The sequence below is a fragment of the Mytilus trossulus genome, chromosome 1, assembly GCF_036588685.1.
Source record: "Mytilus trossulus isolate FHL-02 chromosome 1, PNRI_Mtr1.1.1.hap1, whole genome shotgun sequence".
Classification (NCBI taxonomy): domain Eukaryota; kingdom Metazoa; phylum Mollusca; class Bivalvia; order Mytilida; family Mytilidae; genus Mytilus; species Mytilus trossulus.
Window position 1 is genome coordinate 35,350,538 of NC_086373.1, and position 26,247 is coordinate 35,376,784.

Consider the following 26,247-nt stretch of genomic DNA (forward strand, 5'->3'; position numbering starts at 1 on the left):
ATTATTGACAATCTTTAAGTTAATATAATCTAAAATAACAAATACATGTAATAATTTATGCATATTAAGAAGTTGCATACCCTAAAGATATACCTCTCTTGTATTTCAAAGTATCAGAAAACAGGAATTTGGTGTCTAATATGTCCAAAAGCGCAAAAAACAATATGATTTAATGTTAATTTATTTCAGTACGCGTGAAGAAGCAGAAGAATCTGTATTTTCTAACTATGTTTATATGTGGGATGACTATTTTCTGTTTATATGAATGTGTATAGTGAGTTACTTCAATGCCACAAGCAGTGAAAAGCAAACGTTTCTTTTGACAGTGCATTGTGCCGTTTAATATACACCTTGGTTTGTTACACAATTTGTTAATTCAGTCACTGCATCATCTATCACTGTAATTCTAATTAGTAGGTACACTAAACATCAAACACTTTTATAAATATTTCAACATTCAATTAGTGCACATCAGTGATGAAGTTACTTATTGACTGAAGTAATGCACCATTAGGAATTGTGGTGCGATAATTAACTATGTGTGATCAATGGAGTGGTATGTTAGTTTATACAATAACACAGACTAATAATTATCTGGACACAAGTGTTCAGCAATTTGAAAAAAAATCTTGTATATTTTTTTTGTCCCTTTTAAAAAAAAAAATTATATAGTGTATCCACTAAACAGACAAGTTAATTGGTTCAATAAACTGAATGACTTCTCACGAAATAAAAAAACTAAACAACTTTTCTTAAGCCATAAAGACACTGACTGACTTTATTTGTAAGATCAATAGAATGAATGACGTTACTCATGAGATCTAAGAACTGAATGACTTTACTTATGAGATCTAACAACTGAATGACTTTACTTATGAGATCACAACTGAATGAGTTTGCTTATGAGATGAAGCCAAAAACTATTTCATCAAACAGATATTTATTTAATTAATAATGACAAGAAAAGTAAGCAGTTAAGTTCAAAGTTTTTTAAAATGCAGAAGGCCCAACTTAAAAACAACTAATATTTTATAGAAGTAATTGAAAGAAGAACATTTGTGTCCAGAGATGTCATTTCTATTTCTCACCTTTCAGCATCATCAAAGTTTTCTCTGTATTCCTCTGGAGTTAGACCTGCTATCCCAGAATCATTGGTTTGGTTGGTATAAGTTGCTGAACGTGGATCATACTTGCTGGCTACTGGTTGATGTGAACTGGCCACTGGTTTGTCTGTAACCCCTGAATGTGTAGGGCTTGCATTTAAACGTGAAGTATCTGGGTAGTCATTTTGAGGGGGTGGGTAATCATTTTGCTGAGATGGGTATTCATTGTGTTTATGAGAATAATCATTTTGAGGGGGAGGGGAACGTGGAGGGGGTGATCTTCTAGAAGTTTGGGGGCTACGACGAGGGGATCTCCTTGTATCTCCACCCCAAGAATTAGATACAGTTACTATTTTTTCACCATCTGTATCCCCATTCTGATCAAAATGGGTTACACTTTCAACAGTTTTTTGTGAACCACCTCTATCACTTTTTATTTTCGGTAGAGGAGATGTATAGCGATATGGTGATGTGGCATTACGAGGCTTTTGTCTATATCTGTTTGACTGGCGTTCATCCTCACCTGTTAAAAAAGCAATTAATAGCAATTTACTACTAGCAGCCTACAAAGTCTTAGCTATAACAGCTTACAACATCTATAATGGCAAAAATTCATATTCATTCCAATGCAGAATTTGTAGCTTAACAAAATAAAGCAACAATTTTGATATATACATGTATAGAAAAGTAATCAAATATGGTATAAAATCAATTTTGAAATTCTGCATTGAATAAAAATGTCATCAAGTATAAAATACAAACATTTAACAAATGCAATGTAAAACAAACAAAACTTCAATTTCTGCATCGTTTGCTTCACTTAGTAAAATGAAATTTATTGATATTTGTATAAAATAAAATGAAATTAACTTTCAACTCCAATATAAATGTCAAGTTAAATATTTATAGTCGTTAAAAATTTTCATCACGTTTTTTCCCTCCTCATTTATCAAAATTATGCCAATGCTTTTACATAAGTAACAAGATTTAAGAGAAAAAAAAACAGTCTGACTTCATTCAGTTCATTTTTTTTTTTATAAAAATGAATAAATGCATTTATTTGGTTAATAAGTTAAAACCTCCAATTCTAAGAGAAGACAGTTTTACAGAAGTTCACATCATAAAGTAGACTTAAAAGTTTATGTTAAATTTAGTTTAGTAAAAAAGAGAAAGAAAATAGATATGAACCAAATCCTTAATATGTCTATATCTAACTTTGCAATATGATAAAAACATTAAAAAAAATTGAATGTGACATATAAAAGAACCTACTAAAACAACACAGTTTTTCTGCCGTATATAGCCTATAATTCTTTGGCCTAAAATCAACATAAAATATGTCTAGCAATCCAATACGGACTGTTAAAAACTAAATGTAAAACTGATGTTAACCTAGTGCCAAAGCTATTGTGCAAACTATACCATCTACCAATTTCACTTATATATATATATATATTGTGTAGTTCTTAATCTGCTGATTTTTTTTTATATATGAAATAAATTTCCAAACTTTTTGTTTTGAATAAAATTTGTTTCGTCTCAATAACAAGTTCTTGAATAGACAAAATTTTTAAAATATCAGCAGAATATGTAACTAGTCTTAAAAAATTCAGAAGAGAGTGAATTTTCTACCCAGGCTAAACACACATTTCATAAGTTATTAAATTCAAACTCTTCTGTTATATATTCTATAAAATAGTTTGCTACCATAAATCAATATCTAACTGCAAGCCCCAACATACAACTTGTAACCTATACTCCACAAATATAATGCAAAGTGATTCATGCATACCCGACCATTAGTTAATTGTTTTTGCTGCTTCACACAAATATTTCATTATTTTATTTTTTTCTCGGTACCAAAACATAAAAAACCAACACATTTTGTCACTTACGCGTAGCAAAAGATCTTAACACTGTAAAAGGAATTCAATTTAAATTTGGATGATTTAATTTTTTTATGAAGTTTTAATCAAATGAGTGAAACACCAAAAACAATATGGCTGGCAGTGTCTTTCTGTGCAAAAACCTCGAACCATTACAAATACCAGGGTGAAGGAAATTAGGAAAACCCAAGATATTTTAAAGCGTCATAAAGGATGAGGAATTTGGCTACTGCCGGAAAACAGCCATATAGGGGAAGGAACTAACTAAGAATTCATGGAAATGAAATGAAGAATGATATGAGGTTGAGGTTCTATGAAAAGAAATGGATTTATACAGTACTTCTTGTGAAAAATTGTTTCATTTTAGAAAATCAACATTAAAAACCAATCGCTAGTATCCAAAAACATAGACACAAATGATTTCATATTAATACATACAAATGAGAAATTTAATATCAGTTTATAAACATGGGTCACATAAGATTGCAATGATAAGGGTCCAATTTCAATTTGATTGGTTTATTTTTAACTAATGATTTAGAAAATTGCAAATCATTACACTGAATTTAAATTCATAATGGCCAGTTGCACTGACATGATCAAAATTTTAAATAACAAGTTTGTTACTTTCCATTTACCAGTATTAAAAAATATGCTTAAACATCTGCATAAGGTTCATACACACAAACAAAGATACATGTAATGGCAACTGTTGAATCTAACTATCTACTAATGAACTGCGATAAATTTTCCAAAATGACTGCGAGCTTATTTAATCCTATTGTCAGTTAAATCAATTTCATAGCAAGGTATTTACTTAAATAAAAATTTCTTGACATTCAAACATAGTTACAGCTCTGGTTTTAATTTCCTGAATCAGCAGGTAAAATTGTATATCTATCTAATCTCTAATGCAAATTTCAGATTTCTAGAAGGCAAAAAAAAATCAATCAATAAATATCGCTTAAAGCTATTTCAATTTTGAATAGGTTAAAACCATTTTTGGTAATTGAATAGCTAAGTAAAATGTGTCGAAATTGACGGTTGTTTGCTAAATGTGCAGTGGCAAATATTTCATACTAAATCAGGATGGTTATTCTGTCAAAAATAAAGCTTATAAAAAGAGTAGAAAACCTTGTATTTTGGCAATTCATATCTAGAACTTCAGGTAAACAAAATATGCCAAGACCTGTTATCAAAATGTGAGCTGAGGTTCTTTTGTGACATGCTTAGATGAATAAACAGACAAATGGTCAACATAAACCCTAATTGGTCAGTTGTATAAAGACATATGCAAAGAACTAAAAATCAGTAATTTCATACTAGGCCAAAAAATCTTGTATGAGACTGCTACAATTTCCAATGAAGATGTAAAAATGATTTAACACACAGTATTCATGTTACTGAATAGGGAATAACATGCATGTATATAAACATTGTTAAAGCTAATGTTATTCAAAGAAGTTAATCTACCATGTCTAGTAATTTGAAAGAACTTTTAAAAATCAAGCTCTGAATAATTCAGACATGCATTCTGATTTTCAACATGCAATTTGTATGTCTACAAAAGATTGAGGAAAGGGTGCAAATAAGTATAGAATTAGATCCTCATATAAATGTAGTCATTTCTTTTTTAAAGATTTCCCCAAAAGATCCCATGAAATATCAGAAATATACCCCAAATTTTTCGATCCCCGATCTCCCATCACCTTGATTTGTGTTTTGACCATCACCTACTGAATAATGCTTATATACACGGCATACCACATTTATATTGTGTAAGGTAAGAAAATATCCAAATAAATAAAATACACATGTGTACACTCAGAATGTGCTAATGCCTGTACCCGTATGAAGGTACTTACTAAAAGACTTAAGCCTCTCCAGTCATATGACCTCATCACCATAGCAGCCAATGAAAAAGTCACATAAAGGGTTGCATCATTATATGCAATTTTTGATAGCTTAAACAATATTGTACAATAACACTTGAATATATAATGTACTTAAAAAATAAAATGCCTGTTTGGAAAATTCACTGTTTCGTATATTAATTAAAATTTCAAATAAGAAAGTTTATATTAGAAAAAGTCAAAGCAGAGTTCATATGTATGGGCTTTCCTCATTGTTGAAGACCATACGGTGACCTATAGTTGTTAATGTCTGTTTCATTTTGGTCTCTTGTGGACAGTTGTCTCATTGGCAATCATACCACATCTTCTTTTTTATATATTCATAAATTAATATCTTTTCCCTTATCTGAATAGATAAGATTAAGTCAATGTATTAACCCCCAAAATATAAAATACTTATGCGGTGCTCATTTACTGCTGATAAAAACAAAGTCTGTTCCCCTCTTTGTAATTTTAAGGACTGAGCTGCAGTAATTTTAGGTTTGGAATACTTGAAAGAGATACTTAAGTGAATTATGTTTTTCAAATATCCCCAAGTTTGAACTGCCAGACTGAATAATTTTATTATCTCATTGACCATCACATTTACCTTAAAAGAGTTATGAAATTCATAACATCGTTTCAATGAATTCAGACAGTTTATTCCACGAAAATCAGAAGTTTAAATAAGGCGAGTTATAAAAATTTCCATTTATGTCAAGGTAAATGTATCTTATATCATACAAGGAATACTGAATATTTAAATATACCAATAGATCAGTTATAGCTCTAATCCCATGGATCTCTATTGTTTGCTTGACATATAAGAGATGATCATCTTGTTTTAACATACAATGGAATCAAATGAAATTATGGTATGATAGGAGGATATCGAAATCCCATTACCAAATCCCACCACTGCCACCAAACCAGGAAGGAAATTACTATAGAGTGCTCAGGTGCTCTTCACACAGTGACAATAAATGGTTATAACACGTAATATATTTACACATTAATATTATTATTACACATTACTTGAATATAATTTATTAATAAAATTAAATTACCAATTAAAACTAAACTAAAATAATATATTAATCTTATAAAACTAAAATCCAAATCATATATATTTATATCAAATTAAACCATAGAAAAAAAACTTTACTTATTAAAAATTATTTCATTATAACTGAAGTATTAAAACAAAGGCTTACTCTCTGTAAATTGTGGTGATCTTGTTGTAGGTCTAGTACTACCAGTGGTTTCATTTTCATCATCTCGATTCTCTACTTCTAATAAATATAACTCTGGTGCATATGACTGTAAAAATATGGGAAAATGAAATAGATGAAAGATACAGTATGAAATTTAACATTCTTACAATGTATCCCACTCAAGAAAACCAAATTTCTGACAATTAAGGAAGACATTCATTCTCAAATTGATTGACAGTTTCTTTTAGCCCCATAAACAGATCATCAGATATTGACCAGTCATATATATACAGAATGCCAGACTATCTTAGACTCCTTCAATATGAACGACCCCATTAGAATTTTCACCTTCTTTAATTTTACAATATAGTTTCATTTCTAGTGATTGATTGCGAAACTTTGTCATGCTCTGCAAGACCTGCAATTTTTGGTAAAGTGAGTTTGTTCCACTATAATCTTTATATAACTTGCATATACATTCAATTATGAAATAAGTCAAAAATATTTATTTGCTGCAAATGATCATTTGAGCAGGTACAAAACTATAGATTATTTGACATCACAGGTGGACGAGGAATCAAGATTGAACTTTATGTGTACCTAAGCAATATAAATATCTAACAATGTTTGGTCTTTACTTACAGGATTATCATACTAACTTCATTAAATCAATAAGTAAATAATTATCAAAGTAGACTTTTATTGTCAATAATGTCCAGGATTTGTATATAAGTAAACCTACTGTAGTGTAATGTGGGGATCTACCTGGTATGTTCAAATAAAGAAGATGTCTTTTTTTATTCATGTTTTTTATTGGTGTCTGACACATAGGCTGCCTGATTGATTGATTATTTAATTCATTGCTGGTGTTTAAGGCCACTTTCACCTCATTTGCCTATATCCTGGTTACTAAGCCAGCTTTTATTGGTGGAGGAACCAGTTATTCCCAAATCATTTCACTGACCTTCCACAGAAAAATGTCTCATTGATGTAAATTTTATATCTTATATTAATAAGATGTGGTATGAGTGCCAATGAGACAACTCTCCATCCAAGTCACACATAGATGTGAGTTGATGACATCAATGCATGAGACAGCAACCCATCAAATAATATAAAACAAAACCTAAATCATATAATTTAGACTAAATCCCCAATGTTTTCAAAATTTCTGTGATTAAACTCAAGCCAAAGAATAAGGAAATTTCAAATAATATATTTGTCTGGCAAAAGTGTGATGAAATTAACTCTCAATTAGATTTTTTGGTACTATCAGTATTATACATTGTTATTTGCAGGGTTTAAATAACCATATATTCCTGTCATTTATCAGAAGATATGAATATGGATAAGATTCAAACAGGAATATCCGTGGGTCAATGTCATGATTACATTTAACACCTTCTGTTAACATGGAAAAAAACAGCAGAATTTACAATCTTTTAAGCAACACAAATATTACTTGTTTAAAGATAGTTCATTAATCTTACTTTTTTTTTTTTAATGTAAATGAGAATCTCAAAAGATTACGTTAAAACAGCGGAGATTTCCTTTGTTCGTTTTCAAGGTTGGAGAGTTGTGACAAGTCATTTGGGATTACAAATCAATATAACACTAGTACCACTTAAAAGCAATGTTGTATTCACAATATACGATCAGACTAAAGTACAAATCGCAATACAATTTTTACAATATTCATGTTTTTCAAATTCTTTTTTATTGATCATGCGGCATGCATGCATTAAAACTTAGATGCCAACAAACAAACATAATAATCTGGATTAAAAACATTCTCTCAAGTTTAATGGGAGCATTTTTCATCCTAGAACTGGTAGTCAGCTATAAAATGCACCATCACAGCCCCGTCTTAGGATACTTAAACTATGTCTTCTGGTAACCAGAAAATGTGCAAATATAAATGAACTTAAATGATGAAAAACTTTCACCTTTTAACAAATTACGAAATTTTCATTCTACCTTTTATTACCTATTTCTAACTACAAAAGAATGTAACTGTCATTTCAAAGATCCTCAGGTGTCAAAATCAACAATTTTTTATTTCAATTTTAAATGTTGAATTAAATCCACTTCACGACAGAATGTACACTGATACATTACAATACCCTGGTGACACAATCATCGACAATACCACATGCAAAGCTTACTTAGTACAATTCTCCGAACACTCAAAAATGTTCTAAGTAATGTGAATGTATATTTCATGATATAATTAGGTGCAATATAAATTGAAGTGTCATTGATTATTTTAAAATTTCTCAATTGCTAAGTACCAATTTGAACTGCTATTGTCTTTAATAAATAATGCCAGGCAACTAAGATGATCTTAATCCCGTAATAAGAGTTTGCAATTTTAAATCATTCAGAATGATAGTATGGCTGCAAACATTTTCAAGTTTACTGCAAAATTTTGTCAAGACTTATAGGTTTGAAAGAGCCTGTATTGTTCTCCTGAATAAATATTACCCTAGGTAAACATGCCTTAGTCAAATGGAATTAATTCCTGATCCTATTATAAGTGTTTGTTATTTACATATCCTGGTATGCAATACTGTTGCAAATATTCTCAGCATACTGCAACACTTTGTCAATAATCATAGGATTAAAGGAGCCTGCATTGTTCTCTTGAATAAATATTATCCTTTGATAAACATATTGGCCTATGCTAAATGGAAATATTTCCAGAAAATTCATGAGCAACAGCTAAAATAGCATTTCCAGTAATGACATGCAGCAAAATTGAGATATTGTAAATTCAGAATTTATTGTGTGCATTTATTATTGCAATTTCGTCATTTTAGACTAAGTGAAATTTTAATTTTTATGATTTTAAAAAAAATCCTGTTTATTTTAATTCATATAAAAAAATTCAAAATGCGAGTTTAAATTATTGCGATCATAACCCTGTCACATCTTTTTGCAATAATAAAAACATTGCAATAATTTCTGAATTTAAAGTATTGGGAGACCTATGGGTAATCTTATCATAGTCTGATCAAAGAGGTTTGCAATGAGGATTATTTTATGTGCATGATACTTACATTTGGAGGTAAAAAATGTTTGACTTTTAACTGGAACTCTTGCTTTGGTTTTAACTGAAAAATATAAATCAAAAACATAAAACATGGAAACCACATAAATAAAATAGCATTAAATTTAAACTTTCCATAAGTGCAAATTTGATAGAAGGAAAACTTGAACTTTTGAAATATAGTTATATAATATATAATATGACTCATTTCAAAAGCCCTTTGAATTATTGGTACTATAAGTCTGTCATATAAATTCACAGAAATGTAAGCATGGAAGTGGTTACATAAAAATAAAATGAGACACATGGTATAGTAATATTAATGAGGCAACAACCCAATGACAAAAATAAGCAAAAGACATTAAAAGGGCAGCATGCATATCAATGTCTACTTTCCATAATTTGTACATTACAGAAATTAATGATTCCTATAACTATATCATTTAAAATAAAAACAAATAAGACATTAAGGTAATTGCATTTTGTTCACAATGCTGAAAAGTAATAACCAAATCTCATCTGCAATCACTTTAGTGGTTGCATGCAAAACCAAAACCAACTACTTTCTAACAGTCACATAAACTTTTAAAGAAAGATTACATCTATGTCTATACCAACATAGGCGCGGATCCAGAGGGGGGTTCCGGGGGTTTAAACCCCCCTTTTTTTTGGATGATCAATGCATTTGAATGAGGACATGTAATTGGAACCCCCCCTTTGTCCTGGGTTAGGACACACACCCCCCTTTTTTAAATGGCTGGATCCACCACTGCAACACATGTATGAAACCTCGAACATAAGTGCATAAAATGACAATAACTATCTCCTAACTCTGTATCCACTTATAGTTAGCTCTTATGAATAATTTAACAACAAAGTTAAATATTTGTAGACCTAGATGTTAAAATTTTAAAGACATTTCAACACCATAAAGTTTATCTAAAAAGTTATCTGTTAAAATGTAGGCCTAATAATTCATTTTATGGTTAATGAAAAATATAACATTTGATTCCTTGAGTAAGATATTTGAAGTATTCATTTCAACTGGATATTGTATTTTAAATAAAACGGTTTAATCAATAATATATCTGCCTAATTGCAGCAATAACATATACTTTATAAAATTATTACATTTGTACATGTATAAACTTCAATGAAAATCAAAAGTTTTGTGTCAACAGTAATTTTTAAAGATAAAATTTAAATTGTAAGACATCTTTGAATACAATTTTCTGATTTGTTAAATTTTGTACTAATAATTACTAATGATCAGATGACACACAAACTTAAAAGGTCCAATTTCTCAATTCTAAGGTCCTCAATTACAGGGTTTTTGTATCTTTTACATGTAATAAGTCATTTTATGTAACATTATGTTCAATGCATGTATTTTTTAATCACTGAAGCTTCACAAATTTTCAGAATATTACATTTTACCAGATTCATGATGATTAATGTGTATGTTTTAGACCAAATTTTTGAAATAATGTGGCAATTAAGAAATATTAACAGATATCTCATACTTTATTAAAATATGCAATTATAAAATGTGGGGCAAAGGTGAATAAATATCTTTTGAGAAGATATAACACATATTGAAAATTTTCCAATGGTAATAGGTATATCAATTTTGTGCAAAGGAAAAATTGAAATCCAGAACTGGACTATATGAGTATATGATCGGAACTAATGCATAAATAATCTTTCAGAAGAAAATCACATCCTTGGCTTAATTTTAATTTGTCAATTGTTTGTTGACTAAAATCTAAGAGCAAATTAATCATGTTTCCTAAACACAAGATATGATTAAATAATTGGTAGATCACAAGAAAGTGAGTTGACAGAAAGAAGAGGCTAAGGTTATTCGGGCTTCCGTTATAAAGTAATTGTGTGGGTCGAGGATGAGGATTTTTTTCACACAACAGCTTCACCAATGGTTTCAGAAGCATAAGATGCTACATTGATACTTTTACATACAGAGAACATGGTATTTGAACACTATTCTAGTCCAATAATTGACTAAAGAATTATTCCATTTGTCTACATGTGTAAGAACAGATTTTTTTAATTTCAGATTTCAACAATAAAGAAGAAGATGTGGTATGATTGCCAATGAGAAAGCTATCGACCAGAGTTCAGATGACAGGGATTCAAGTTACTATAGATCACCATATGGCCTTCGTCAGTGAGCAAAACCAATACTATATAATCTTATTTGTCATGTCAAAGTATTTGTTATCAATTAAAGAAGCTTTTCCAATAAATATATCAATCAGATAGTCAAAACAAAGCATAGTGTTTGAGTTTCTTCTTTGAAATGTATGTAAAACTTTTTAAAATGAAATTGATCATTTGCTTATTACTAATATATAGGGTGACATTAAATCAATATTTAGATCATTATTGAGTATTTGAAACTTTCATCAAATGCTTTATTTACATTTCGAGAAAGTTCTAAATGAAATCTAAATAAAAAAAAATCTATGCCTTGTTTTAGATACCTAATCCGACTGACGTTTAGACATTGATATCAATATTTACTGTCTTCCGTAACTATCGCGTATATGGTATCTACCGATAAAACATTTAAAACTTTCTCTTGTCGTTATACCAAAAATAAATACAAATCTACAAGTATAGTTCTTATACAAATATTTACACCTGGTTGATTCAAAATTTGTTTGAATAATAAAATGTCTTTCTTATTCTGATCAATCAATCATGAACTATTTCAAAAGAGTTATTAAACTGTGTGAAAATTCTATTGTTTAAAGCTAATCTTCCCAATAAATGATCTTTTTAAAGTACGAACTATAGGTATTCGTTTGAAAAAACATAAAGCTAAATTCCTAACTGGATATTAATAACACATGAAAAGCCAACATAAAGTTACTTGTATCTTAAAAGAAACATACATGTATGTTCTTTAATACATGTAAATATCAGTCAAATTTAGTACCTACACTTTAATTCATTGTAAATGGTCTGGTTCTTCACAATGTTATAGATTTATAGTAAAGAAACTAAGATAAATATAGGATATTTAGATTAAAGATCTGGTATATAGACTGACATACTTAACATGTTAACTTTTAATCTGTGGTATTCATATGTTAATGAGGATGGATTGATAGCTTGATGTTTCTTTTTCAGCAAAAACAATTGAATGCAGGACAAAACATAATAAACTGATCTGAATATGAAATCTGATGTGTACTTGACACTTGCTAGTTCACAAGGTTACAGTATACCGGAATATCTATTCCACAGTATCTATACTACTAAAGGAAGAGACCAATTTCATTGAGCTGCAACAAAGTTGGAAATATTTGTGATATGTATAAATGTAGTTTTGAAGAGTTTTGCATAAGTAGAAAATAACTAGTTTTCGATACATTGTAAGCACTCATTTTTCAGGGGCAGATCCAGTCATAAAAGTGGGGGTTCTCAACCCCCAGACCCCCCACCCCTGGATCCGCCACTATTTTTGTCTTAAATGATAAGCTGTCCCAAATGAATCTTTAAAAAGCCAGACTGTAGCTTCAATATAAACTGTCAATTTGCAAATGAAATCAAATCAAAATTTGTTTTCGATGCTAGAATGAAACTAGGAATCTTTAAACTTCATTTTTACATTGCAGTTCAAACACTGAAAAACTCCATAGTGATTTTCCATTTATCTATTTAACAGTATTGATGATGTGTTCCATTCTGTATGGCAACAGGAAGTTTATGTGTTCCACTTATCTCAAAAGTTATTTCATGTTAAAAGTTTACTGGTAATTAATCAAACAGTTACATTATTGCATTTTCTGTTCATTCAATACCAGAATATTGATAAACATTAACAAGAATGTGTCCATAGTACACGGATGCACCACTGGCACTATCATCTTCTATGTCTAATAGAACGTGAAATTGGGGTCAAAACTTTAATTTTGGCATTAAAATTAGAAGGTTATATCATTGGAAATGTATTTACTAAGTTTCCAGTTGATTAGACTTCTAACTTCAACAAAAACTACCTTGACCAAAAACTTTAACCTGAAGAAGAACAGACAGAAGTACAGGCGAAAGGACGAACGAACCAACTCTTCATCATTACTTCTTTTTTTCTTATTTTTTTTGTCCAGATTCATTGCAACTTTTAGTAAAAACAAAATTATAAAAATAATGAGATGTAGTATGATTGCCAATGTCAGAGACAACAATCCACCAGAGTTAAAATGATAAAATTGAGCAATAATAGGTCTCCAAAACAGCCTTCACCAATGAGAAAAACCCATACCAAATAGTAGCTATAAAAGGCCACTGACATGAAAAATTTGAAACATGCTAATGTAGATGAAATACCTTAACATGATAAGTATTTCATTATGTTCTTTAGGTTTCAGATTAACCTTGTTGAAATTACAAATTCAAACATTTTATAAATCCTTTGGTAAACAGAAAACACATTTGGTACAAGTCCAAATTGAATTACAATTCAAATAAAGTCATGTGTTACAATGAATAGGTACAATTCTGGATGAAAGTTCTTTTCAATACAAATGATTTTGAAAAAAAACCATGTGTTACAATGTATAGGAACAATTTAGGATTTTAAGTTCTTTTTAAGACAAATGAGATGGAAAATAAAAACTTCACTTTAACATTAGACAAATGAGAGGGAAAGCAAAACATGATCCATTTTAAAACACTTTATACAATCTAATTATTGGATTTGTTGATAAAATGGATTAACTTGGATCAAACACCATTTACTGGTAATTTCTAAAATGTGTATTGCTTCCAAAGTGGATCTAACTTAGTAAATGGTAAATTTTTAAACAAAGTACTCTAAATCACGAGTTAGTAAATAGTCTTCAGAAAATAAATCAAATAATGATAAATGAAATTATTGTTAAATCTTAAATAACACTAAATTTTCATAAACAAAGTCATTATGACAATATAAATTTGAAGTTAACATGGGCATCATTACCAATACCAAATTCTACAAATACATAAAGTTATGACTAAAAGATGGACAGGCACATGAACTTGTGGTTGGATTAAAGTCTGTTCTTTAAGATTTCAACCCTCCCTGTTTTGAGAAGTTTATATTATCCAATTACTGTGAATTCATTTATTTTCGTGGGTATCAATTTTCGTGGATTGCTGAAAACTTGCATATTCGTGGATATTTGATTTCGTGGTTTTGCCAATCTCTGTATACAAAGCCTATTGAAAATATGATATTCGTTGAACATTTGAATTCGTGGTTCAAATGTACCCACGAAAACAACGAAAATTGGTATCCAACGAATAATGATGAATTCACAGTATAGGTTATTTGTTTGCTGTATATCAAACTGGTATTTTATACTGCGCAATTGAACTGAAATAATTGTTATGAAAGGATTTTTACAAGAAAAAAAACTTGGAAATTTAAACTAAACACTTGAAAGTAGGTTTTTTTTCAGGGCAGTCTTTCACTGAAATTCTATCCATATATTAAAAAGATTTAAAAGGTTGAATAAGCAGGTCAAGTGAAGTTTTCTGTGTACAATAGAACTAAAAAAATATATCTGCACTCAAAACAGCTCTTTAAAACAAATCAAATACATGTATCCGAGAATAATTTCGTAATGTGACGTCAAAGTTGCATGAAAGGACTTTGGTTGTATATCTTCAAATCACAGCAAGTTCACTACCCTATGAAAGCGTTAATCAATGCCAGTCTTATTTGAACGAGTTTCACCTTGACCATAACTTAATGTCTTGTAATTAAAACATATATAGACATGTAATAAATTCAAATACAACCATTTACTGCTAGGTAAAGAAAAACTAAGATTTTTATCAAAAACAAATTACTATGCATTGGTAACATGGTCCCTTTCAAATACTTGAACAGTAACAAGACCACTTAATAGTACCTTCTTCAGTAAGTATTAAAGTAAATGCACTTTCCAAGGATTGATTGATTGTCAATTTTACTGAAGTGATTTTTATTGTTAGAAGGTCTTGGCAAGCTTTTTAAATTTCATCTTGAGTATAACAATACAAATTTGATTTAATCTTAAAACCCTTGTGAAACGTGCCAGTAAATATATTTTCTAGCCAAAACATTAAAATACTTTAAAACTACAATTAATTCTATTTAAACTTGATTAAAGTTGAAAATGTTTCATAAATGAGAAATAAATTAAATTTATACCTATTAAGTTCTTAAATTTGAAAAGAGTTTGAAAACATTTAAGAGATTTTCCCCATAAAATAAAATTCAATCAATTATTCAGTTTCATGTTAATGTCTTAAAGAAATGTAAAGAAACGTCAAATGGAAATTAGGTATTTTATAGTTAGTTAAAATCTTTTATTGATGAGTATAAATATGGGCTTCAAAACAAAAGTAAATGGTTCACCTCTTTAAATTTGACCATATAAGCAAAAAAAATATTATAAATTTTGGCATATATGGGTTGAAATCTTATCATAAATTCGAGTCTACTAACTTTAAAACTACAACCAAAGATATCTCTCTATAAAATCATGTTATGGTTTTTCTTGTCCATTACACATTAAGAATGAATAAAATCACCTTGTAATCCCATTCTATAGTCTCGTCTCACCTGTTCAGAATCCTAATGTTTCATAATAGATAAATTGCCTTTTTTATTGAGACCTTTCAATATTTAAGTTAATGCAAAGATTGTTGTTCAAAGCATACATTTCTTTCTTTTGAGCAACAAATTGACAAAGATTCTTAGACAGATAGACTGGCATTTTTTCAAATGAACTAGAAAAAAATTGACAAAACTCATTAATTAACTATATTTCATTTCTTTTTATAAAACAAGGGTCTTTGACTTTCATTTGAGTTGACCAGTGTTTTCCATGGACTGTTATCTGTATTATAGTTAACTGATGACCGATTTACTTTACAAATACAGACACTTGATTCTTATGATTAAGGGGATATATGGTGGTATATGACAGTGAAAAATAACAAACCCAACAACACAAACAACACAAACAACCAAAAGACAGTCTTCTTTTAAAGACAGGTGTATTAAACCAAGTATTATATCAACCAAATTCTTTTTTTTTTTTTAAACAATCTGCCAGATCTCCAAATAAGAAAATAAACCATTTAGATGTGATCAAAATAAAACCCTGCCCTTAAAGAGGCCAACTTACCCTTGTTATACTTCTGCCTACACTTTTAAGAAATATAAAATCTCTAGGTAGTAATTCTGCACCAAGCTGGGTTTCTAATTCATCACGTAAATTGCACACTCTTGTCTCTGGGTGTACCCTGCAAATATAAGTATAAAGTTGTATGTATAGAAAACCAAACCATACTGAATCGTCAACATAAAACCGAAAAATTAACTTTCTTTGTTTTAAAAATAAGACCATTCATTCAAATCTGTGTTTCTTATTTTTTCGCTCTTTGGCAACAATATCTGCTTTGGTTGAGTCTTCTAGAGGCTGATTTGCTGAATTCTACTGCCTCACATTTCATGGCAATCTAAAATGCTCAAAACCATTTTAGAAATTGAATTAAGAGATGTGGTATAATATTGCCAATGAGACAACTATCCAACAGAGACAAAATGACACAGATGTCAGCAGCTATAGGTCAAAGTACAGCTTTCAACAATGAGCAAAGCATAGCAGCTATGTAAGGCCCAGACATAGCAATTGACTTTCTAGTCTACTTGCAAACTTTTTCACCCTCAATTACAAGATAAGGCAATTAAATCATTTAATTGGACAATTTTAATAAACAGCTATGCTGTGAGCACTTTATGTTTTGTTCCGTGTTGAAGGCAGATACATTCCACCAATGATGTTCCTTTGTTTTCATTGATAAAGTGTACATAGGGATTTTAGGTCATAAATTAGTACACTATATATTCCTTCACACGTTTGGAAAATACCAACAGTGAATGTCTGATCACTGGCTTTGAGCAGACAGATTTTTAATGAACCTATATAGAATAATGATTGTCAGATTTTAATCAAACTTGGTAAGAAGCTGTGAATACCTGATGATTCCTGCAGAGATTGTTTCTGTGACGTTCTGGTTTAACAAGTTGTTATATCTTTCTCTCCACAGATCTGGCGGAACTATATATACATGTAAATCAGATAGCTGAAAATACAGAAAAAGAAAAATTGATTTTACAAAAATTTGAATTCAAATTAGAATGTTAACTAATGTTTTTTTGTTCCTGCTGTTATGATCTGTAATGTCAAGTTTATTGCACAATGCAAATGAAATTATACTGATAGTGGCATAAAACAAGTTGCTAGTTCATGCATACTGTTTTCAATAACTATTAAGTTTCCAAATCTGCAAATTAAAACTGTTTTTTTAGGGTTTATAATTTTATTACCGGTATGTTCTAATGAATTATAAAGGTCAACTCATTAAAAACTGTGATTTCAATTATATTTGGTTTACAAGGCACACACATGAATTTTCATTTTCCTAAAGGGCATATCACTTTGAAATACTTTCAAAATAATTATCTGATTTTGTTACATAAAAACATACAGTAAGTCCCATACAGGCTAATGCTTTTAGTCAGCATACACATGTACAAGTCACAAGATCTAGCGACTAGCAAAAGAATAGACCTTTCTAAACATTGAATGAATATGAAATTCAGTTCGAAATATTCATATGAATTCAATGTCCTTGTTCTGGCTCAAATTGATTCAGGCAAGATATATTTTCAGTTTATTTCTATGAAATTGCAATGAAAGTGCTCATTTATTGCGTTTGTAACTTCAAAATTTTAAAATCAATGGCTGTAATTTTAAAACATATCATAATTTGGCTGACTTTTGCGGTTATAAATCCATTTACTGGCTGTGAATTGAATATGTAAGGGAAATATGTAAATAAAAATTCTGTTTCATTTAAATTTTCAATATCAGTTTTAAAATTCATCTTATTGATATGTGAATTGAAATTTTAAAAGTTTGAAATGGAAATCTATAAAAATAAAATAAACAACTTGTTATAAGTATACTTCAAACAATAAAATTTAAGCTGGGTAGTCTTATAAATCTTTCAGCAAATATCTAATTTACAAATGTACATTTAGATTGTTAAAGATTAGAATATATAACTAAATATATAGTTTGTAAAGTGCATTTTATCCCACAAACTGATACTTTTTTTCAAAAATTAAGGGGTAAAAATGAAATTAAAGTATAGATAAGAAATGCTTAAAGCACCTTCAAAAGTTCAATTCAAATAGAACCAGGTATACTACTTGTACTAAGTTTTAAAATGAAATCCATAATCAGTTTATAAGATTAGTGACATAATTAAGATTTATTTGTGAATACATAGTATAGTACCAAACGAATGAAGTGACTATACATTGTATTATAAGTCTAGGAACTCCTGTAATATTGTATAAGTTGTTGACTGTTATTTCATGCAAGAAACAAACCCACATGGAAATTTAAAAAAAGCTTTTCTACATGGTCTCTTGAATTCAGTTCAAAAATACTAAAAAAACAAAATCAGAAATAAATTTATAACATGAACTTTGAAGTTTATGTAATTTTTGAATTTGTAATTTAGATTTAATTGTATAAGAATTTCCACATTATTAAGCAAGGTAAATGTCATGTTGGCAAGAAGAACATACCTGGGGCATAGAGTCTAATTACGTTAAAAAAAAATAATTAAAAAAAATTGAGTACTGGTAGTGGTAGATAAAGTGGCATACATCTTGACAACTACCAACAACACCTTTAAATGTGTGTGACTAACAAACTTCACTTTATATAAGAGAATAGCAGCTAAATAAGTTGATAATAAAACAGATTTATTTTTCTGTACTACAATGTTAGGTTTGTGACATGTTTCAAACCGTAACTTATTATCATAATTACAAAAGATAACAATTTAAAATTGACATAACTTATTCTGATACTTATGAAATGTTTAAAAACCAATTTGTTACCAAACGAAAGGAAATCACACAGATCAATGGATGTCTGTGGGTTTTTAAATGCTCGGACAAACTTCAACACCAGGATGTGTTTCTGTATTTATAACTTACACGGAACTATAATCCATCCTCGAGGAGAATGCTATCAGGGATGCATAACCCCTTTGTACTTAATGTTAATTTATATATATCAATATGACAATTTGCCGGCAAATCATGATTGATGAAATTTCGATAACTTATAAATTGTAATTTGATAGTATAAAAATCATGTTGGAATTAATTCCATATTCCACCCCCGTTACTTTTCACAGCATTGGCATCTACAGTATTCTATTTATACCCTTCTTCAAATTAATTGCAAATTGCTATTATTTTAGGCAAAGAATACATACATATTTATTTATTTTACCACATTCTTTTTATAAGACATTTGTACAATAGTTCTACAAGATTTTTATCAAAACAAGAAATAACATGTATTCAAATCTCGTTACATTTCCATTATAATAGGTGTTACTATTTATAAGGCAAGGTAATGAGATCTCAGCTGTTTTGGTGATCTTTCTATTTCACAAAATAAATTTACCAACAAAGTTTATAAATCAGCAATTGTCGTTAAATTTATTGTATTTATGAAGATTTAAAATCAATTCACTCATTGTCACTTTGTTACAAAGTTACCACTTAACTATTTAATGTTCCCTCAACTATATTTTACAAGTGAACATATGTGGGGCTGCATGTATTTATAAGCACTTTAATCAATTCCTATATATTCTATCGCATCTGTATGAAGTCATGATATCATTATCAAAAATATTTTTACTTCTGATAGCACATGGCTTCGAGTATAAACAAATGACAACAAAATAAAAATGCATCCAAAGAAATTTTGGTTGGTGTGGGCAAGGAAATTTGTATGATCTAACATGAACACACCAATTAAGAAAGTGTTGCTGTTACATCCAATTTACCCCTCATATACTTTTATTCATCTTAAATTTTTGGAGGAATTAGAATCCATTATTATTATGCAGTGCTACATGTAGATTAACTCTCAGAAAATACTCCATTATAGGAACACATGTTCTTGAAATAATGGAAGGATATAACATAACTTCTTAAATAAGATTTTTCGTTAATAAAAGATTAAAATATGAACTGAAAAGACCTTTATAAAACTGCAAAAAGCAAAAACTAAGTACTTTACATTACCTCTGCACTTTTGACCCTTTGAACTTTTGGTCTATAGGAAGCTCTGCTAGCTCTGCTAGCCACATCCATAGTGAAATCCAAAAACAATTATTAACAGCAGAATCTAGATAAATTTAGTCTCCAGATAAATTCCTACACACAAAAACTATATGATTTTGTACAGTTATCCGACAATACGATTACAATGCCACACACTATAGAAGGTCATCAATGAAGATTTATCATCCAATGACGATTTAAAGGAATTATTTGAGGATTGATGTAAAGTTTCTAAATCCTACAATGACTTTCCATATCATATTGACACCTCCTCTAGGATACCAGTAGAACAGGTATGTAATGTTTGTTATAGTAATATGTTAATGCAGGTCAATAGTTACTCAAATCCTCACCAATATCCCATTTGTATATTGGTCTCTTTACATATTTGTATTGCAGTAAGTTTTATCAGCGGTTTATCACTACGTTTTAAACTGTACAATACTTATTGATAATACAATCGATAATATTTCCTCTTCTATTTTGGCAATGTGTTTCTAGTATTAGGTAGCACACCTTACAAATGAACAAATACGTATATTCGTCAAATGTCTATCCGTTGAATGTTAGACTGTTTACTGAAGACAATTATTACACTTAGAAACGCCTCAGAATTTAAACCAATATTTAATCCCTGTATGAAGTAAACACAAATAGCCAATAAAAACAGTGACTGTCAGGTATACAGTGACAGGACTTTTAATTCTACTGAATTTAAAACTTATCAAATGAGGTAATAATTGAGTATATTTAATCCTGATCAATGGATTCTATAGCACTAAAGCACGCTGACGAGCTTTATAGGTAGATCTATTAATGAATTGATATTACCTTTAACAATTAAAGAATTAATACAGAAATCAGCACTTCCCTGAATTAAAGGTATTCACTTGTAATGTGTCAAATTCTATTGAATTGAATTTAATTAGAAAGTGAAAAATGTATAAATATATACAAAAAAATAGCAACAACACAGTTGTTAATTAAATTGGAAACTGTTAAAACATAAATTAAAGGATTACTTTAAGTAAAAAACTCCATGTAATTCAGATTTCAATTTTTTAAATAACGACACTAAACATGTAATTTAATTTATGATTTTTTAAGGGAATTATATCATAAATAAATCACATGTCTTCAAATGCAACAAAATTTAATAGTTTTTTTTCAAGACGTCATAAAATGTTTCTTGAGAAAAACGAGTTACCCAATCGAACTTCCAAAGTTCATGAATTATTCAGTGGTAATAAAATTGTTTAATCAAAGTTATCTTTTGTGATACTTCTCTCTACATCAATAAATTTTAATATTTACACAAATATATCTACATTTTATTATTTGTAGTAAATTTTTTGTTTAATATCTTATTCAATGCATGAGTTCTGTTCTATTTTACGAGCATCCCTGGAAAACTCGATTTTCCCATTGTGACTTGCTAATATAAAACCCTATATTTAGAGAGATTAAACTTGTTGGTCAGCTTGGTTTATGAACTTGTGAGATATAAATCTTTACTTGTGAGGGTCACAATTTTTTTTCCTTTGTATAATCAATGTTAGTTGCGCCTAATAAACCGTGAAGAGTAAAATTATTGACAATGAGTGTTACTGGAGCTTCTAAAATGTTGCCTTGATTGTAAAGATTGAACCCTAAACCCAAACTTTAATCTGATACAAGACTGACATACACACAGACAGGAAAACATAATGCCCCTCGTCATAAAAAATGTTCCAATAAATCAATGATTTTCTCTGTCAACTACAAAATTTTACATCTACTAGACTAACTTCAGGGTAATCTATATAATATTAACTATATTAGAACATATGCACGCTACTTCTGAAAGGCTGTTTCTAATGAGAAATTAAGTACCGGTAATACATACTTAATGTGCTGAACTCAATACTGCCTTTAAATAAACAAAGAATTTAATTAAGAATACTAAAGATTTTTTTTTGAATTTTTTAATTTCTGCAATTGTTCAAAGACTACACTCAGAATAAGGAATGTATTGAAACTTCAACTAATGCAGTTCAACAAACATAAATTCTAATTTTATCTCAAATATGAAAAAAAAAACTTGTAGTGTACAGATATTCAGACCAAAGACCTGTAAATGGAGCATTTGTACCACAAGGCACATGGACTAGACCAGGTATTTGTTAGGCAATTCCCTAAACTGTATTTACAGGTACACATCATGGAAAAATAATGTATGTACACTATACAAACATACACACGTTCAAAGTTCCAAGATCACAACGAAACTTATGTCCCCATTGTGGAAAATAGTAACCTCCACACTCCAGCTTTTGTAAGTCCTTCAAAAACTGTCTGCCCATGAAGCCCAAATTATTTCAAATCCACACTATAATAAAAGTATCAGATGTCTAAAACAATACTTGATTGACAATCATTTGATTTAAAATTTGATTATCTTGGATCAAATTAATGAAAATGTTATCAAATTAAATGTATTTAATTAAATTTGTTCAATAGTCTAATTGTTTAACCTAGACCCTCCAGTAGAGTTGAATATAATTAGAGAAGGTATTGACGGAGTATGATATTGGTAGCTACGTGGAACAAAAAGTCCCGCCATACTACAGCATGAGTGGTAATAATTGTTTTCCCCCAAGGTTAACATTAGCAGTGCACAATGTTTACGTAACCCAGTCTGTGTGCAAGGACGTATATTGAAATAAGTGCTTAAGGTCTCTTTACTAGAGGCTCCAAGGTGTTTCTAAACAAAAATAACATGTTATTTGAAATTACAGAGTCAAAATTGTTTTTTCTAGATAACCAAAAAGGATTTTAAAATTTGAGGGAAAAGTGATTAATATTAAATTTCTCTAAAATACAGGTCTGATGATACTGGGGACAACTGAAAATCAGGAGATCTATTGACCAACCTCAAAAACTTTTTCCTTCAAGTCACAAGTGCACACAGTTGTATATGTTTTAACAGAAAGAAAGGCAAAAATGCAAAAACAAAACCTTTAAGTTTATAATACAGGTACTACAGAAATTTGGGGTAGTTGAATTTATTGACAGGTTATTGTTGGCTTGGTACCCAGCTGTGAATCCTAAATTCAGAAGTTCATACTACCAACAGCAGAGTCTTACTTCTATTATTGTTTGGAAACACCAAGACTATGAAAATAATTGCTTTACTTAGTATGCTTAGGATTACAACAACAAAAACTTCTTTAGTCTTTCTACTTTTCACTTTTTTAGTATCTTTGTAATTTATTTAAAAACTCAAAAGACATGATTTGCTCTTTAATTTATATATTTATATAAAACACTTGTCTTAAATTTAATAATTTAAAAAAAACTTTAATCATAACCAGAAATAATACTTTTATTGGTCATAAATAATCATAATTTATGTTATTAAAAAATTTAAAATATATTAAATATACACCAACACAAAGTTTGTACCCATGACTACATATCAACAATTTCAGCCTATAAGTGTATCGTTGAATATTGTGTTCTTTAAATTTATATCTGTCGTAAAACAAATATAGACACTCTCATGGATACCATTTAAGCGATCACTTAATGTGTTTGAGCAGAAGGTGGTCTCTAAAAAGAAGGACAACTGTTAAGGAGCTTAGCATTCAAGAAATCTTTGCACAAATGAAATAATCTCATGTTAAAATACGCGTCCATAACTTTTAGTATACAACTTCTTATTTTAAAAATTTAGATCAAGTGCTTGGTAAACATCTTACTTGTGACAACTATTTCTGACTGACAAAATTCAGGCTAAACTTTAAATCAACATAAATCATTTATAAAGACAAATAGTCGGATATCTGAACCACTTAGTACTTATTCACATGGTCAAAACTCTTACTGGTGCTATCTATTTTTAAATCAATAATGTGAACTGCTTTTGTAGGAGTTTTTAAATATAACATTTTTCAACATTTTTAGATGTTAAAAATAGACTTTTAAGCAGTTGAAATAAGAGAATATTTGTGAAAGCCCATTACTTGGTAATTATGCAACCTTTAATACTCTAGCAACAAGAATGTGTTCATAGCTTCATAGTACATGGATGCCGCACTCTCATTATCATTTCCTATGTTCAGTGGACCATGAAATTGGGGAAAAACTTGAATTTGGCTTTAAAATTAGAAAGATCATATCATAGGGAACTAAGTTTCAAGTTGAGGGGACTTCAACTTCATTAAAAACTACCTTGACCAAAACCTTTTTTAACCTGAAGCAGGACAGACAAACGAACAGACGATTGGACAAACAAACAGATGTACAGACCAAAATCATAATTCTCTAGGTGGGACATAAAAATTCTTAGTAAAACAGTTACACACTGTACTCAGCATGCTAAGATGACAAATATTTGTCTTTAAAGGGGACAGCATTGACACCAAAACCTAAAGCAGGGTTTACACAAGTCTACTAGAAAGTGTTATATATTAAAATATTAATAGAACTTACATGTATAAAATACTATATATAGTTTAAATTGCAGGAGCCTGTGTTAACCAAGAGATAACAAAACCTCCAGGGTTTTCCATAAGAACCGGCCGCCGGCCAAATTGACCGGTTCAAGCAATTATTTGGCCGGTTCAATCGTCATCAGTCTAAAAAAATTGGGTGCATATTTTACTTATACGACTATTTTACATTTCGTAACTTTATTGATCTTTATTATGATCTTCATTTCTTGAAGTTTTATTTACGTTTGAGAGTTCCGGTTTGTATTTCTATCGGAACACACGGCCGTTATCCATCGAAAGAGAAACTCCCGAGAGATATCGAGTATTTATGCAAGTCATGCCATGTCAAGGTCGTTAAAAACTTTCGTTTGTTGTTGAAGATGAAACGTTCCATTACAGATTTTTTCCCCTCAAAGCGACACAAAGGTGTGGATTTTTATGATAATACAATTTATAAAGTTTGCATGCATTGTTTTTCAATTTGTTCTGTTGTGTTTATAAACGGATAGTTTAAATCGCGAATGAATCGATGACATAGCAGTGTTCCAGCTAGGTCGTTTCAGAGGGCGCGGCGCCCACCCTTTTTTCAGTTGCGCCTGTGCCCTTTTTGACGATTTCGGGGCGCCCTGTGCCTTTTTCTAGGCGTCCTGCCCTTTTAGAGATCGATGGTGTTTGATTTCATTTCTTTGTTGACCCTATAATTAATATCGATTTTCATCATTAATCAAAGTAATTAATACCTGCAAGTTAAATTGACAACCTACTGACTTCACTTGACAGCTTGTGTGTCTAACAAACTGTTAATTAATATTACCTTCAGGAGCTTTAGGTCATAAATTATCCGCGAATTTGAAGCGTTTGTAAATATATTTTCTCAGTTATTTCCCCCTTGTTTAGCTTCAATCAAATTTATTATCCTTCAAATGTTATTTACTATTAAAAATTGAAATAAACATGAATTTAATAAGAAATTGCATAATTATGCATATTTAGTGATCAGAAATTTATTTTGAACTTGCAGAGATAAATATTTTGCAAATTATTTTTTATCTTTATACTTTTTTAAACGTCTGACAGATTATGATCACTACCTTTTCTTCAACATTGATATGATAACTACATGCAATGACATCTGTAAACATGAGGAAAAGTATGATGACAAATACACTGATAATTACAGTACACTAGCATCACACTATTAACATTAACTGTTTAATGGTTGATAACTATTTTATAGTAAAAGAAATATAGTTAACTTTAACTATCAAAATAATGTTTGATTTACATCTTTAATAAAATATGCCTTTTAAAAATTATCTTTCACGCGTTAAATGTGCACAACACTTCAAACAAATACGGAAAAATTCCTACGATAAAGGAATATTTACAAATCAAATATGTGCA

The 26,247-nt window shown here is 29.6% G+C and overlaps 1 protein-coding gene across 7 annotated transcripts in view; it reads right to left on the minus strand.

Annotated features, from left to right (window-relative positions):
* The window catches only part of LOC134722735 (trichohyalin-like), a 59,759-nt gene that overhangs the window by 23,151 nt on the left and 10,361 nt on the right, over positions 1-26,247 (minus strand). For 2 of the 7 annotated variants that reach the window (XM_063586380.1, XM_063586360.1), the window contains exons 1-6: positions 20,330-21,063; positions 17,183-17,289; positions 16,329-16,446; positions 9,155-9,208; positions 6,096-6,201; positions 1,089-1,626 (exon numbers count right to left, since the gene is read on the minus strand). In XM_063586380.1, coding sequence (XP_063442450.1) covers positions 1,089-1,626; positions 6,096-6,201; positions 9,155-9,208; positions 16,329-16,446; positions 17,183-17,289; positions 20,330-20,398 — 992 coding nt within the window. In that variant the 5' untranslated portion in view covers positions 20,399-21,063. Of the gene's footprint in view, positions 1-1,088; positions 1,627-6,095; positions 6,202-9,154; positions 9,209-16,328; positions 16,447-17,182; positions 17,290-20,329; positions 21,077-26,247 lie in introns of those variants that run through there. The other 5 variants (XM_063586393.1, XM_063586400.1, XM_063586374.1 and 2 more) reach the window with 5 other exon arrangements.